Consider the following 14793-nt stretch of genomic DNA (forward strand, 5'->3'; position numbering starts at 1 on the left):
TTCTTTGTAAATTTTGGAGATCAACCCTCTGTCAGATGTGGGATTAGTGAATATTTTTTCCCATTCTGTGGGCTGCCTTTTTGTCTTGCTGTGTCCTTTGCCTTACAGAAGCTTCTCAGTTTCAGTAGGTCCCATTTATTAATTGTTGATCTTACTGCCTGTGCTACTGGTGTTATGTTCAGGAAGCTGTCTCCTGTACCAATTCGTTCAAGGGTACCACCCACTTTCTCTTCTAAGAGGTTCAGTGTGGCTGGATTTATGTTGAGGTCTTTGATCCATTTGGACTTAAGTTTTGTGCATGGCGATAGACATGGATCGATCTGCATTCTTCTACATGCCAGTCTCCAATTATGCCAGCACCATTTGTTGAAGATGCTTTCTTTATTCCATTGTATATTTTTAGCTTCTTTGTCAAAGATCAGATGTTCGTACGTGTGTGGGTTAATACCCGGGTTTTCAATTCGATTCCATTGGTCTACCTGTCTATTTTTGTGCCAATACCAAGCTGTTTTCAGGACTATAGCTCTATAATAGAGCTTGAGGTCAGGGATGGTGATGCCTCCGGACGTTGCCTTGTTGAACAGGGTTGTTTTGGCTATCCTGAGTCTTTTGTTTTTCCATACAAAATTGATTATTGTTCTTTCAAGGTCTGTGAAGAACTGTGCTGGGATTTTAATGGGGATTGCATTGAATCTGTAGATTGCTTTTGGCAGGATTGCCATTTTTACTACATTGATCCTACCTATCCAAGAGCATGGGAGATCTTTCCATTTTCTGAGGGCTTCTTTAATTTTTCTTTAAAGATTCAAAGTTCTTACGATACAGGTCTTTCACTTGTTTGGTTAGCGTTACCCCAAGGTATTTTATGTTGTTTGTGGCAATTGTAAAGGGTGATGTTTCTCTGATTTCTCTTTCAGCCCTTTTATCATCTGTATATAGTAGGGCTACTGATTTTCTTGAGTTGATCTTGTAGCCTGCCACTTTGCTGAAGGTGTTAATCAGCTGTAAGAGTTCCCTGGTAGAGTTCTTTGGGTCATTGATGTAAACTATCATATCGTCTGCAAACAGTGAAAGTTTGACCTCTTCCTTCCCAATTTGTATCCCCTTGATCCCCCTTTGTTGTCGTATGGCAATAGCTAGAACTTCAAGTACCATGTTGAAAAGGTATGGAGAGAGTGGACAGCCTTGTTTTGTTCCTGATTTTAGAGGAATTGCATTGAGTTTCTGTCCATTTAGTTTGATGTTGGCTGTTGGTTTACTGTATATAGCTTTTATTATGTTTAAGTATGTCCCTGTTATCCCAGATCTCTCCAAGACCTTTATCATGAAGGGGTGTTGGATTTTGTCAAAGGCTTTTTCAGCATCTAGTGAGATGATCATGTGATTTTTGTTTTTCAGCTTGTTTATATGGTGGATTACGTTGATGGATTTTCGTATGTTGAACCATCCCTGCATTCCTGGGATGAAACCTACTTGATCGTGGTGAATGATTGTTTTGATGTGTTCTTGGATCCGATTTGCCAGTATTTTATTGAGTATTTTTGCATCAATGTTCATGAGGGATATTGGTCTGAAGTTCTCTTTCTTAGTTGTATCTTTGTGTGGCTTGAGGATCAAGGTTATTGAAGCCTCATAGAAAGAGTTTGGCAAAGACCCTTCTGCTTCTATTGTGTGGAACACTTTGAGAAGAATTGGTATAAGCTGTTCTTTGAATTTCTGGTAGAATTCTGCACTGAGGCCATCTGGACCTGGGCTTTTTTTGGTTGGGAGACTTTTGATGACAGCTTCTATTTCCATAGGGGTTATAGGTCTATTTAAATTGCTTATCTGTTCTTGATTTAGTTTTGGCAATTGATAGCTGTCCAGGAAGTCATCCATTTCCTTTAAATTTTCGAATTTTGTGGAGTACAGGTTTTCAAAGTATGACCTAATGATTCTCTGGATTTCCTCAGAGTCTGTTGTTATGTCCCCCTTTTCATTTCTAATTTTGCTAATTTGCATGTTCACTCTCTGCTGTTTGGTAAGTTTGGACAAAGGTTTGTCTATCTTGTTGATTTTCTCAAAGAACCAACTCTTCGTTGCGTTGATTCTTTGTATTGTTTTCCTGGTTTCTACTTTATTGATTTCAGCCCTCAATTTGATTATTTCCTGGCGTCTACTACTCCTGGGGGAGTGTGCTTCTTTGTGTTCTAGAGCTTTCAGCTGTGATGTTAATTCTCTGGTATAACTGTTCTCCTGTATCTTCATGTGAGCATTTAGCGCTATGAACTTCCCCGTAGCACTGCTTTCAAAGTGTCCCATAGGTTTGGGTATGTTGTGTCTTCATTCTCATTGAATTCGAGGAAGTCTTTAATTTCTTTTTTTATTTCCTCTTTGACCCAGGGATGGTGCAGTTGAGCATTATTCAATTTCCATGAGTTTGTAGGTTTTCTGCAATTTGTGTTGTTGTTGAATTCTAATTTTAAAGCATGGTGGTCTGATAAGATGCATGGAGTTATTCCAATTTTTTTGTAGCTGCTGAGGTTTGATATGTTGCCAAGTATGTGGTCGATTTTTGAGAAGGTTCCATGTGGTGGTGAGAAGAAGGTATATTCTTTTTTATGTGGATGAAATGTTCTATAGATATCTGTTAATCCCAGTTGGGTCATTACTTCTATTAGCCCTTTTGCTTCTTTGTTGAGTTTCTGTTTGGTATTCCTGTCTAGTGGTGAGAGTGGTGTGTTGAAATCTCCCACTATAACTGTGTGGGGCTTTAGATGAGATTTAAGTTCTAATAATGTTTTTTTAACGAATGTGGATGCCTTTGTATTTGGGGCATAGATGTTCAGAATAGACACTTCCTCTTGGTGGGTTTCACCTGTGATGAGTATGTAATGACCTCCTTCATCTCTTTTGATTGATTTTATTTTAAAGTCTAGTTTGTTAGATATTAGGATTGCTACCCCGGCTTGTTTCTTGGGTCCATTCGATTGAAAAATTTTTTCCCAACCTTTAATTCTCAGGTAATGTCTGTCTTTAAGGGTGAGGTGTGTTTCCTGTATGCAGCAGAAGGAAGGGTTCTGTCTTCGAATCCAATCTGCTAGTCTGTGTCTTTTTATGGGTGAGTTAAGGCCATTAATATTGAGGGATATTAATGACCAATGATTGCTCATCCTTCTTCGATTTGCGATGGTTGTTGTTGGTGGAATTATGTGTGGAATTTCACCCCTTTGTTCTTTTGGCTGTTGGTAGAGAGAGATTCTCTAATGCTTATGTTTTTCTGGTTGTAGTTAGCTTCCTTGGGTTGGAGTTTTCCTTCCAAAATTTTCTGTAGGGCTGGGTTAGTGGACACATATTGCTTGAATCTAGTTTTGTCATGGAATATCTTGTTTTCTCCGTCTATAGTGATTGAGAGCTTTGCCGGGTATAGTAGTCTGGGCTGGCATCCGTGGTCTCTTAGTGTAGGTAGAATATCTATCCAGGACCTTCTGGCTTTCAGCGTTTCCATGGAGAAATCAGGTGTAATTCTGATAGGTCTGCCTTTATATGTTACTTGACCTTTTTCCTTAGCTGCTCTTAATATTCTTTATTCTGTATGTTTGGGGTCTTGATTATTATGTGGTGAGGGGATTTTTTTTTGTGGTCCACTCTATTTGGTGTTCTGTAGGCTTCTTGTACCTTCATTGGCATGTCTTTCTTAAGGTTGGGAAAGTTTTCTTCTATGATTTTGTTGAATATGCCTTCTGCCCCTTTGAGCTGGATTTCTTCTCCTTCTTCTATACCTATTATTCTTAGGTTTGGTCTTTTCATGGTGTCCCATATTTCCTGGATGTTTTGTGTTAAGGATTTGTTGGATTTAAGGTTTTCTTTGGTTGATAAATCCATTTCTCCTAGAGTATCTTCAACACTTGAGATTCTCTCTTCCATCTCTTCTATTCTGTTGGTAATGCTTGTATTGGTAGTGCCTGTCTGTTTGTCCAGCTTTTCTATTTTCTGCCTTTCTTCAGATTGTGTTTTTTTAATGACTCTATTTCAGTTTTCAACCCTTGCAGTGTTTGCATTGCTTCTTGCAATTTTCTGTTTATCTGTTCGTCCATTTGTTGCCTTTTATGAATTTTTTGGTTTGTTCTTTCTTCCATTTCTTGCATTTTTTGGTTTGTTTTTTGTTCCATTTCTCGCATTTTGTGCTTTGTTTCTTCTTCCATTTCCTGCCTTTTTTGGTTTGTTTCTTCTTCCATTTTTTTCATTTTTTGCTTTGTTTTTTCTACCATTTCTTGCATTTTTTGCTTTGTTTCTTCTTCCATTTCCTGCCTTTTTTGGTATGATTCTTCTTCCAATTCTTGCATTTTTTTGCTTTGTTTTTTCTTCCATTTCTTGCATTTTTTGCTTCATTTCTTCTTCCATTTTCTGCCTTTTTTGGTTTGTTTTTTCTTCCAATTCTTGCATTTTTTGGTTTGTTTTTTCTTCCATTTCTTTGAGGGATTTTCCAATATCCTCTTTTAGGGCCTCTATCATTTTCATGAAAGTGCTTTTAAGGTCGTTCTCTTCTGCTTCGTCCGCATTGGAATGTTGGGGTCTTGCTGGTGTGGAGTCTCTAGAATCTGGCGGTGTCATATTTGTTTTTCTGTTGCTGACTGTGTTTTTGTATTGTCTCTTTCCCATCTCTTCTTCTAGTGGGTACAGAAAGAGCCCCTTACTGGTCTGGGGACCAGAGTTCCCTTTTGGTGGGTGCTAGCAAGTCCAATAATCTGGTGGTTCTTCTATTCCTTGTCCGAATGCTGGTCCCGTGGGTGGAGAAGAAGAACAGGAATCTGGGGCGCTTATCCTCTTACCTGGTCCCCTGGACCCTATGCTGGGTCCTGTTGTACTTGATCCAGAACAGCTACTCCCCTGGTCTCCCTGGGTCCTCTGGTTTCCTGGTCTCGTTGGTGGGAGAGAAGACCTGGGGTCTGGGTGCTTGGCTCCCGCCGGGATTGGGAGCTCTGTGCAGGTCCCAGGCGATCTGCAGGCACTGGAGCACAGGCCGGGAAGCAGGCCTGTTTACCTGATGCTGCTGGAAGAACCGCCGCTTCCCTGGACTCCCAGCCTCCTCTCCTTTCCTGGTCTCGTTGGTGTGAGCGAAGATCCGGAGTCTGGGGTGCTTGGCTCCCGCCGGGATTGGGAGCTCTGTGCAGGTCCCAGGCGATCTGCAGGCACTGGAGCACAGGCCGGGAAGCCGGCCTGTTTACCTGATGCTGCTGGAAGAACCCTGTACTTTATATTTTATCATGCAAAAAAATGTCAAAAGGCAGCTTCCATGACTGATTTATGGAGTTTGTGTTACAATGTCAAGGAGTTAAACAAAAGTCAAGATTTTCAGTTCACTACACCAAGTACCTGGGAATGTCCGGCATGGGACCTGAGGCTCGGAGGGCGGCCCGAGAAGGGGCAATCCAGAACTCTGCCCTCTGCAGCAGCGCTTTAAGAGGCTCCAGGACAGGGCTAGCCATCGACACAGCACAGCTCTTGCTCTCCACAGAGGTTTTGCTTTGTCCTTTCTTTCCAGTTTCTCTCAATTCTTGAATAATTTGTACAGTACTGTTTCAGTTTGTATATCTTGAAATGTTCTTTCAATAGCACCTTGAGTTCCTTTTTAGAAAAGCAACTGATTTCACTAAGTACTAGCCATAGTAAACAATAACAAAGAAGAAAAATTGTAATAACCAGAAAATAAATTCTAGCTGGCTTTTTTACATTGAGAAATTTTCACTAAATGGTGAACCTTCAAATTCTTTGCCTAACACATCTTAATGTGCATTATACTAGAACTCTGGACCCCTGGGCTATAATCTTTGCTTCACTGTTCTTAGATGAAGGTTTTATCATCATTTGGGTTTAGGTTTATTCATCTGAATATGAAGCTAGGCTGATTATATACACAATACTCCCATATTCTTTAATCTTATGATGAAGCAGGGGATTGCTGCTAAACAATCAATGGAAATGTCTTACTTTTCCAAGTTCTCTCAATGACAATAGGCTATTTATATAACCAGAAAAACAATCTCACTGAAAATGAACAGTAAATAACCCTAAATATTCACAAAGATGGGATCTTGCAACAGATCCAAGATAAGAAGACAAAGACTTCAAGCATATGGCTCCCACACAAGTGATTACAAAGCTTCCTTCCCGAGGCTAAGACCCTTTACATACAGGAATAAAATCTATATCCCTGCAATCTGCTATGAAATACATTGCTACTATAAACAGCAATGACAGTTTCGTAGTGTGGTCAGCCATTAGTATACCAAACTAGCCATTGAGGGGAGAGGGAAATCAACATGTCCTCAAGAAGAAAATGCAAATTCAAAACAAACATGAAAAAATGGTTTTCTAAGAAACGCAAGGCAGAAACTAACTGGTGGGGAGAATGTGAAAATTTTTCTGACTGTAAACCAGGTAACTTCACGAATGACAAACTCTCAGAAAGGTACCAAATACTAACATAAAGGTGAGCATCCGTGTGTTTGAAGAGACCAAATATTCCTGAGTGTTGGGGCCCCAGGCTGCTGGAGTTATTGGAAGTGTAGCATACTTAGTTATCCTGTTACCTACTGTCACTACCAGCTGGGAAACAGACAAGAACATTTATGGACAAGTTGTTCAGTCTCTCTACAGACATTAGGCAATTATGCTGGCATAGTGACATGGCATGCTCCTGGGCAACACAGAAGCAACCTGCTTGGGTCCAAACTCACACATTCTTTAATTTTGGCAACAAAATATGCGCAGCATCTTAATACTAAATAACACACATTTGTGAAACATCTATCCCCAGAGAAAGTAGGCCCTGGTCACAGGAAACCTAATAAAGGGAAGAAAGTACAGAAAACAGTATAACAACAATGGTCACAGAATCCTGCCCAGCTGACACTAACTAAATGTTTTCTGATTTTATGATGCAAAGCAGATCAAATCAAATGCTATAAAATTAATAAGATGTTATGTCTAGCTAAGAACAAATTAATGCAATTTAATTTTGTTGTGTAAATTAATCAAGAAATTAAATGGGTTTAATAAAGTTTGCTCTAAAAATATTCTCTCTAGACTGGCACAAGTTTATATAAAATATTTATACTAGGCGTGGGCTAATAGCTTTCAAGTAAAGGAAACAGGAAGAACATCCTTTCTGTTACAATGTGGTTTCTGTACTGAAGGGCTGGTCACCAGCTGGGGGCACTGTTGAGAGGGCAGGCTCATGAGGCACTGACAGAGTGGGAAGAGGTGACCTGGGGGGTCAGCTATGGCAGGTAGAGGTCACTGGGATGTGCCTCTGAAGACTTTTCCCTGCAAGATTAGTGTCTTCCCTCCACATCTTCCCAGCATGCTGGCCCAGCGTAGGGGAGCCAGTCAGCCAAGGCTGAGCCCTCTGAAATGGAGCCACAGGAACTCTTCTTCCTGTCAGGTCCTTTCTCTCAGGCATCTGTCACAGTGACAAAACCAACGACTTCACGGAATCTCGAATAGACTTGGAGGCACCTCAAAAGCAATGCCCAGACTGTGATGGAGTCTGAGTGAGAAAATCCACTGTGAAACAACACTGCTGAGGCCATTGTAGAACACTGGAAAGGGACCACTTTAGATTACGTTAACAATTACAATTGATTTGTAGAACACTGGAAAGGGACCACTTTAGATTACGTTAACAGTTACAATTGATTTGTTGGGTGTGATAATGAAACTGCAATTAGGAAACCTGCAAGAAGGAGAAAGCACTAAAAGATGCCATGCAAAACGACTGTCAGTGGGGCATGTGCCATGCAGACATGAGGACCTGAGCTCAAGCCCCAGCACCCATGTCACAGGCAGGCAGGGCATGGCAGCACATGCCTATCATCCAGCAGCGGGGAGGGACAGAGATCTCTGGGGCTTGCAGCCAGTCAGTCTAGTCAAACAGAATCAGGGAGCTCCAGTGAGAGAGACTGACTCAGAAACTACAGTAGTTGAGAGAGATGCCTGACACTGACCGTTAACTCTCACACAAGTGCACACACACGAACACACGACTCTCATGCATGTATCTCCCACAAAGTGTTGGAGAAATACATACAAGACTGTTAGAATGCTGCTGAAAGGGGTAAGTATGTCCTCTACTTTCATATAAAAGAAAAACATGAATGTGTTTTACTCTGTATATAAAGTGCAGTCTCTATCATAGACTATCACAATCATTTGGCAAAGCCAGCTCTTTCATTTTTGCTGCTGTTACTATTGTTAGAATCGATAGAACTGAACTGAACTGGTATGATAACATGGGAAATGGAAGCTTGGGAGACCTAAATCTACCACTAACCAGTTATATGATCTTGGACAAACAGCTGAACCTTCTTAAGATTGTCTGTTTATTGGAAAACCACAAGAAGCAAACTTTCATTTTACTCCACAATGTTGCTATAGAACTAAGTAAATGATTAAAAGAACTGGACATCATAAAGCACACAAATACCAATGCTATTAATCCTTGTTCATAAGAAAACTATGCTTCAACTACAGATGAAATTAAATATACATCACAACTGTCTTACAGTTGGATCAGAGCAGGAAATGATGTGACTGTTCAGAGGAAAATGAGATTGCATTCTTCTGCGACACCAACTAAAAGAGGCTTCCTGGAGGATGAAGCACGCACTTAGGATGCTCACAGGTGAAGATGAAATGAGCGTGGCATGTGCCCCAAACAACAGGAAGATGGCAGAGGGAGCAGGTGGGATGCTATACACAGAAAAGCTGGAAGAGTTTAGAGTATCTCTCTATAAGGAAACATGGTATATAAGGTAGGCAAAGTTTTAGCAGGGACATGAAATTGAGAACTACCTTTCCTTAAAAATTTTTATTAAAATAAATTATGTCTTAGAAACATGAATGCTTCACATGTCAATCCCAGCTCCCTCTCCCACCCCTCCTTCCTTGTCCCTCCACCAGACCTCTCCCAGCCCCCCACCCAATCCCCACATCATTCCCCAGGGAGGGTGAGGCCCTCCTTGGGGGATCTCCAGAGTCTGTTATTTCATCCAGGGCAGGGCCTAGGCCCTTCCCCATGTGTTCAGGCTGAGAGAGCATCCCTCCATGTGGAATGGGCTCCCAAAGCTCATGAAATTGAGAACTATCTTACAGGAAGACTTCTACAACTGCATTATAGGTTTCTAAGTGACCACCACGCATGCAAGTCCAGGGCACCTGTCCCATGTGGTTTGAAGGTGGCAATTGTGCCTCATCTCCTACAAAGACTGCACTGGAAGCAAAATCCCACACTGAAAATAGAAATTTAAAGGCTTACTTTGTCAAAGTGAAATGGAAGCTACTTTATTCTCATTTATTTGGGGGAGTGTTGTAAGTGGGCCTGTTTTCAGCTTCCTAACAGATGTAGAATTCTGTCTAATACTATAGATGCTTAGAAAAGATGGAATAATTTCCAAGGGGGAAAGGATTCAGTAAAAGTGAATCAAAATCAAACACTCACTGTCTCTAACTTCCCCTCACTGAAAAGCTGCTGCTGGTAATACAAAAACCTTCTGAAATACCTCTAGCTATGACACAACTTCAATGTTCTCACAGACTCAGCCCATGCTACTTCTTAAACAGAGGGTTGGGCGGCCATCTGCATCTAACTGCTACCAGTGCATATAAAAGAGCATTCATCATGTTTACTCTTGTGCCAACTCACTGTCGACATCTCTGTCCTATTAGTCCCCAGGCTTCACTCTCAATTTCCTGAGTTGTCATTAATGTTTAGAAAGAGAAAGGAAGAGATGACCATTGCCATAGTTTGCTTAGTTTCAAAATAAAACCAATGAAGAAGTTGGAAGTTTCCCTGACTGTTATAGTGAAAACAGTGGCAGCACCACCCCAGGCAGCTAAGAGTCAAGAGTCTCAGGGGCTTGCCTTTTTCTCATGGGGAGGCTTTACAAGGAAGAAATCAGTGCAGATGAGAAAGAATATTAAATACCAGGAGGTATGAAAACCCATTGATCAGCGAAGCACGGTATTGTTCAAAGCTACTGAAAAAGTTCCTAGTTACCATGACTGCAAAAGTTCACCTTCCTAAAAAAAAGAACAGAGAAAGGGAACATGCCAGCCAGCCTCACTCTGCATTTGCTGAGGACCCTCCAGGGGGCTCTGTACTCCTCACACCCTCAGGAGGAGGTGGACAAAGGCTCACCAGATCTTACCTGCTCTACACAGATGTCAGCTCTTGAAAACAAGTTTGAATGGAACTTAATAGGCTCAAGTATTTATACAATTCTATTTGGGTTTTTGGTCCAACTCCCACCTTCTGATTGTTAAATACAAGCAAGAGATGCCAGTCTTCATAGCTAAATGTTAGCTAGTGATTGCTCAGAACACAAAGATCACCCAGCTCTCATCACAGGGCTCCAGTATCAGATCTGAGCTATCTCGGGCAAATGGGCATTGAGCCCTGTACTCATCTAGACCCAGCAGGGTCAAGCATACAGAATCCAGTCCATTGTTTTCAGAGCTCCTGAAAAATCCACCTAAATTTTAAATTCAAATGACTTCTAATATTTATGAATTATTGGTGTTTATATTTCTCTCCTAAGCAGGAAGTGCAGTCCTCTAGGATACTCTTAAATACCTGATAAACACTATACACAAAGCGTCAGAGAGGAGGCCAATGTAACTAAGGCCCTCAGTGGCTCACTGGCACTGGTAGAGCCGGCAGATAAATTCATGAATCTAACAGGAGACTGACGGAAATCTAAAAATGGCCTACACTTCATCAGGTCAGAGAACGGAGCCAGGATAGTGGTTTACTCAGTGTCTCAGACAGTCATAGGTCTCTGTGCCCCTGCTTCACTTCCATGACAGCGCATCCTCACTGAGAGGATGAAAGCACAGACATGGGGGGCAGGGCTGGGAGAGACACAGGCAAAGCCCAGAGGCTGCAGCACCAGGACAAAGATCCGAGCTCAGATCCGAGCACAGATTTTGAGGTGAGGAATGAGATGCCAGGCTGAAGACTGGGGTCAGACGTGGGGACGAATGTCAGTTTGAAGGAGTCCGACTGCTCCACTAGATAAGTGGAAAGACACAGGCAGCGGAAATACTTACACAGTCCAAAAGGCCAGTCAACACTGCGACCCGGTATGCTGATGGGAGACTTTCAGGTTTATAATCAAAGAACCAAATGTCCTCCAGGTATGAAAAGGACCCGCCTGTCAGTCATGCCTTGACCACTAGAGACCCGCCTTTGGCTCTCTGGTGTCTCTGAGAAACCACCCCTGTCCAGCTCTGTGTCCAGCTTTGTCGTTCTGGTCTGCTGCAGAGTTGCCAGTCAAATCTGTTTCTGGGGCCATTTTCTTGACAGCAGGAGTTTTCAAAGGACACACTAAGTGTCAAAAAGTCTGTTAAGAACTCTGGGCTTGAGCCAGGCTAGGTGGCACACATCTACAATTCTAGCATTCAGAAGGTGTGGTGGGGTGGATCTCTGTGAGTTCAAGGTTGGCCTCGTCTACATATTAAGTTCCAATTCGGCCAGAGATACAGAATGAGACAGCACCGGCTTCTGAGTGTGGGGTAGGACCTCAGGGTGGGAGGGCGTGGTGGGAGGAAGAGGAGGATGGGAGGAAGAGGAGGGTAGGAAGAAGAGGAGGGAGGGAGGGCAGGGAGGGATGCAGATGCAGGATGTGTGTATTAAGTTCTAAAAAATAAAAACTGAAGACTAGTAAGAACAGACTTCCATGCTAAAAATAAAAGAGCTCTGGGCTTTGCATATTTATTAAGTCCAGAATCATCATTTTTCCATGAGCTGAGAACATCAAGGACTCATGCCACCTGTCAGCCACTCCTTAGTAACCTGTAAAGACTCACTAGAAAAATGACTACCAATCAAGAGAAGCAGGTAGGACATTTCACATGGTGAAAGCAACCATGAATTATCTATTTTATGTTTAATTCTTGTTTAGAAAAAAGTGAAGCAAGAGAATACAAAAGTGCTTTTAAAACTTCCATGTGATGCATGGGTTTTATTTTTAGCTGCCACTAAGCACTGTGGAGTATTTCCCATGCTTTATCACGAGTCATCTTTACATTAGCCGGGTGGAGTGCATACTGTTTCCACTGCCAAGTCAGACCTCAGAAAGCTCAGCAGTAAGCCAGAGTCCACTCATGGGAGAGTTGCTGCTAGACCTTCCGCCACTCAATTCTAGATCTATGCCTTCAACTATAGGCCCATTTAAATCCATGCTTTTAAAGTTTTGAGCCACTGAGAGGCTCAGCAGCTAAAGTGCTTTTTAAGCCTGACAACCCGAGTTTGGCTGCTGGGAACCGTGTAAGAGTCTGATACAGGAGCAGTGTGCATCTGTAACCCCAGCTCCGTACAGTGAGACAGGAGTGAAGGAAAATCGCCCAGAGCTGTGGGGAGTGAACCTAGAATCTGAAGAGAGACTCTGCCTCAAAATTGAGGGGAAGGGATAAAAAGTTGTCCTGGCCTCCAAACATGATCTGAGATGCATGTATGCACAAAATAATAAACAAAATTAAATTTTAACTGTAGGCTTGAGGAGCGATTCATTGAACCTGTATTTTTATGTAAGTACAAAACAAGAAACACAAAAAGAAGGCTAAGCTTCTGATTGCCTTTAAGACCAACTTGTAAAAAACAAAGTGCTATTCATTTTGCATCTGATAATTCAATTGAGGAAAACTATCAGAACGCTCTAAATACTGAGAGTTCATCCATTCCTTACACAAGCACAAACAGATAACAACTCTACTGTATAGCAGCAATGTGTTAGGAACCCAGGACAGAAATGAGCCAGAGAAACACAGTTCTTGTTCCTGTGGAACATACAAATTGGGAGGATGGTCACTACATGGGAAGTTCAGCCCCATGAAAGTAATGTGACAAGAGGTTAGAAGAGAGGAGATGCAATGGAAGCCAGCTCCGACCAGCAAAGTGTCCCTCCCAGGGACTGGAGAGGGAACCCAGGGGGCGTGACAGGCATAAACCAAATACCAGGGGTGAGAACCTGAAGGAAGGTCAGGGCAAGTCAGCACAGGCTAAAAAGGACACACCAAAGCCTTGGCTGGAGCAGTGGGCAGAGGGGCAAACTGCATGGCATGCTGAAGATGTAGGCTGTGTCTGAGAGCACGGACGAGTTGACCACAGCAAAAAGACGCAGAAATAGTTTATACGCCCGCCCATTAACCCAGCCGAGGGTGGGTCTCAGCACGTACAGGAGGTGCAACTACAGTCTGAAATCCTTTCTGCACTCCTGGTAGCATGTGAGGGTGAGCTTGATTAGGGCAGCAGAGCTGGGAAGATACAGACATTCATGGGGTAAATGGGCAGAGGGATGGGATGTTTAACCTTGGATAATGCTAAGGCTCAGATAGATGGTATAGATTACACTTTGGATGGTAAAGAGTTAGCATTCACTCATGTGTACTTGGCTCCCAGCCATCACTCACCTGGTTACCGACCAACAGCAAGTGTTCTCCGAGGACGAAGTCTTTGAGCATGTCTTCCATCACTATCATGTGCTAGAGAAAAAGGATACGACTGGGTCAAATAAGAAAGGAGTCTATAAAGGTGTTACCTTAGAATGCAGAACACATGTTAAGATAAAATAAGCAACTGACAACTTACAACACATTTTTGTTATTGTTGTTGCTGAGACAGGTTCTCTCTAGATAGCCCTGGCTATCCTCAACATTATGTAGACCAGACTGGGGTCACACTCAGAGATCCACTTGCCTTTGCCAACCTAGTGTTGGGATTAAAGGTGTATGCTACCACACATGGCTGTAATTAAAACATATTTAATGATGTGGATAAAAGTCAATTAGGTCACCAATATTGAAAACTTCAAATAGCCTATCTGAGCAAGAGCAAACTACTGACTAATATTTCAATTTTTAATAATTCAATTCAAATATTTTTATTTATATTCTGTAGAATTGGCTTATAATTTAATGTTATATTTAAGTTGATGCTTGCTAATGTAAGTAAACAAATGCTACCAACAGCAACCAAATACCCCAATTTTGGACTTTTTAGAATGCATATTTATATATATATACATATATATTTATGTACATTCTTATATAAGAAAATAAAAAATACATACATAAGTATATATAGTATAGAAACTATATATAGGTAAGTGTATACTAAGATAAACAAAAACTAGTGCATCTTAATTGTACATATCAAACAGGAGGAAAAGAGCCCAAGAGAAGGCACAAGAAACAGAGACATACTCGTTCACACACTTGGCTTAACCATTTAACTTCAAAGCAATGTAGAGTCTTAGAATTAAAAAGGCACTTTTCACCTTCCATTACTTTTCATTGAATCATGACACAGAATGATGAAAGGGCAAAGTCAGAGCTGCTCACAGCACCCACAGAGGAGACTGCACTGCTCTTTTGTGTGCCAAGAAGTAGGACACGGTTAAGTAAGCCACAAAGGCTCATGGGGCTGCAGGAAGAGCTGCGTCCCAGCAGAGTCTGAACCCTGAGTCTCTCTTCTTGAGACCAAATCAATAACAGCCCAAAGTGCTCAGGTTATTCAAACTCTCTATTTTTAACCTTTTATGACATTTACATGCTACACATATTTCCTAGAATTTTACTGACTTGCTTTTCTTGATTTTTTTTGACACTCAAAGCTTGTCAAATTCAGTAATGAAATGAAAACAAAGGAAGTTATCTTTCCCTCTTTCAAGAATAATGATGAAATGACAGTCACTGGAGATCTACCATGGGGAGCCTCATCCTCCCTAGGGATCAGAGTGGAGTTTGGGTGGG

At 41.7% G+C, this 14793-nt stretch overlaps 1 protein-coding gene across 2 annotated transcripts in view; it reads right to left on the bottom strand.

The window, feature by feature from the left end:
• The window catches only part of Vwa8 (von Willebrand factor A domain containing 8), a 347144-nt gene that overhangs the window by 161206 nt on the left and 171145 nt on the right, over positions 1-14793 (bottom strand). For both annotated transcript variants that reach the window (XM_040756735.1, XM_040756796.1), the window contains exon 20: positions 13453-13524. In XM_040756735.1, the coding sequence (XP_040612669.1) occupies positions 13453-13524 (72 nt within the window). The remainder of the gene's footprint in view (positions 1-13452; positions 13525-14793) is intronic.

Source organism: Mesocricetus auratus, unplaced genomic scaffold (genome assembly GCF_017639785.1).
Source record: "Mesocricetus auratus isolate SY011 unplaced genomic scaffold, BCM_Maur_2.0 Super-Scaffold_2245, whole genome shotgun sequence".
In the NCBI taxonomy this organism is placed as follows: domain Eukaryota; kingdom Metazoa; phylum Chordata; class Mammalia; order Rodentia; family Cricetidae; genus Mesocricetus; species Mesocricetus auratus.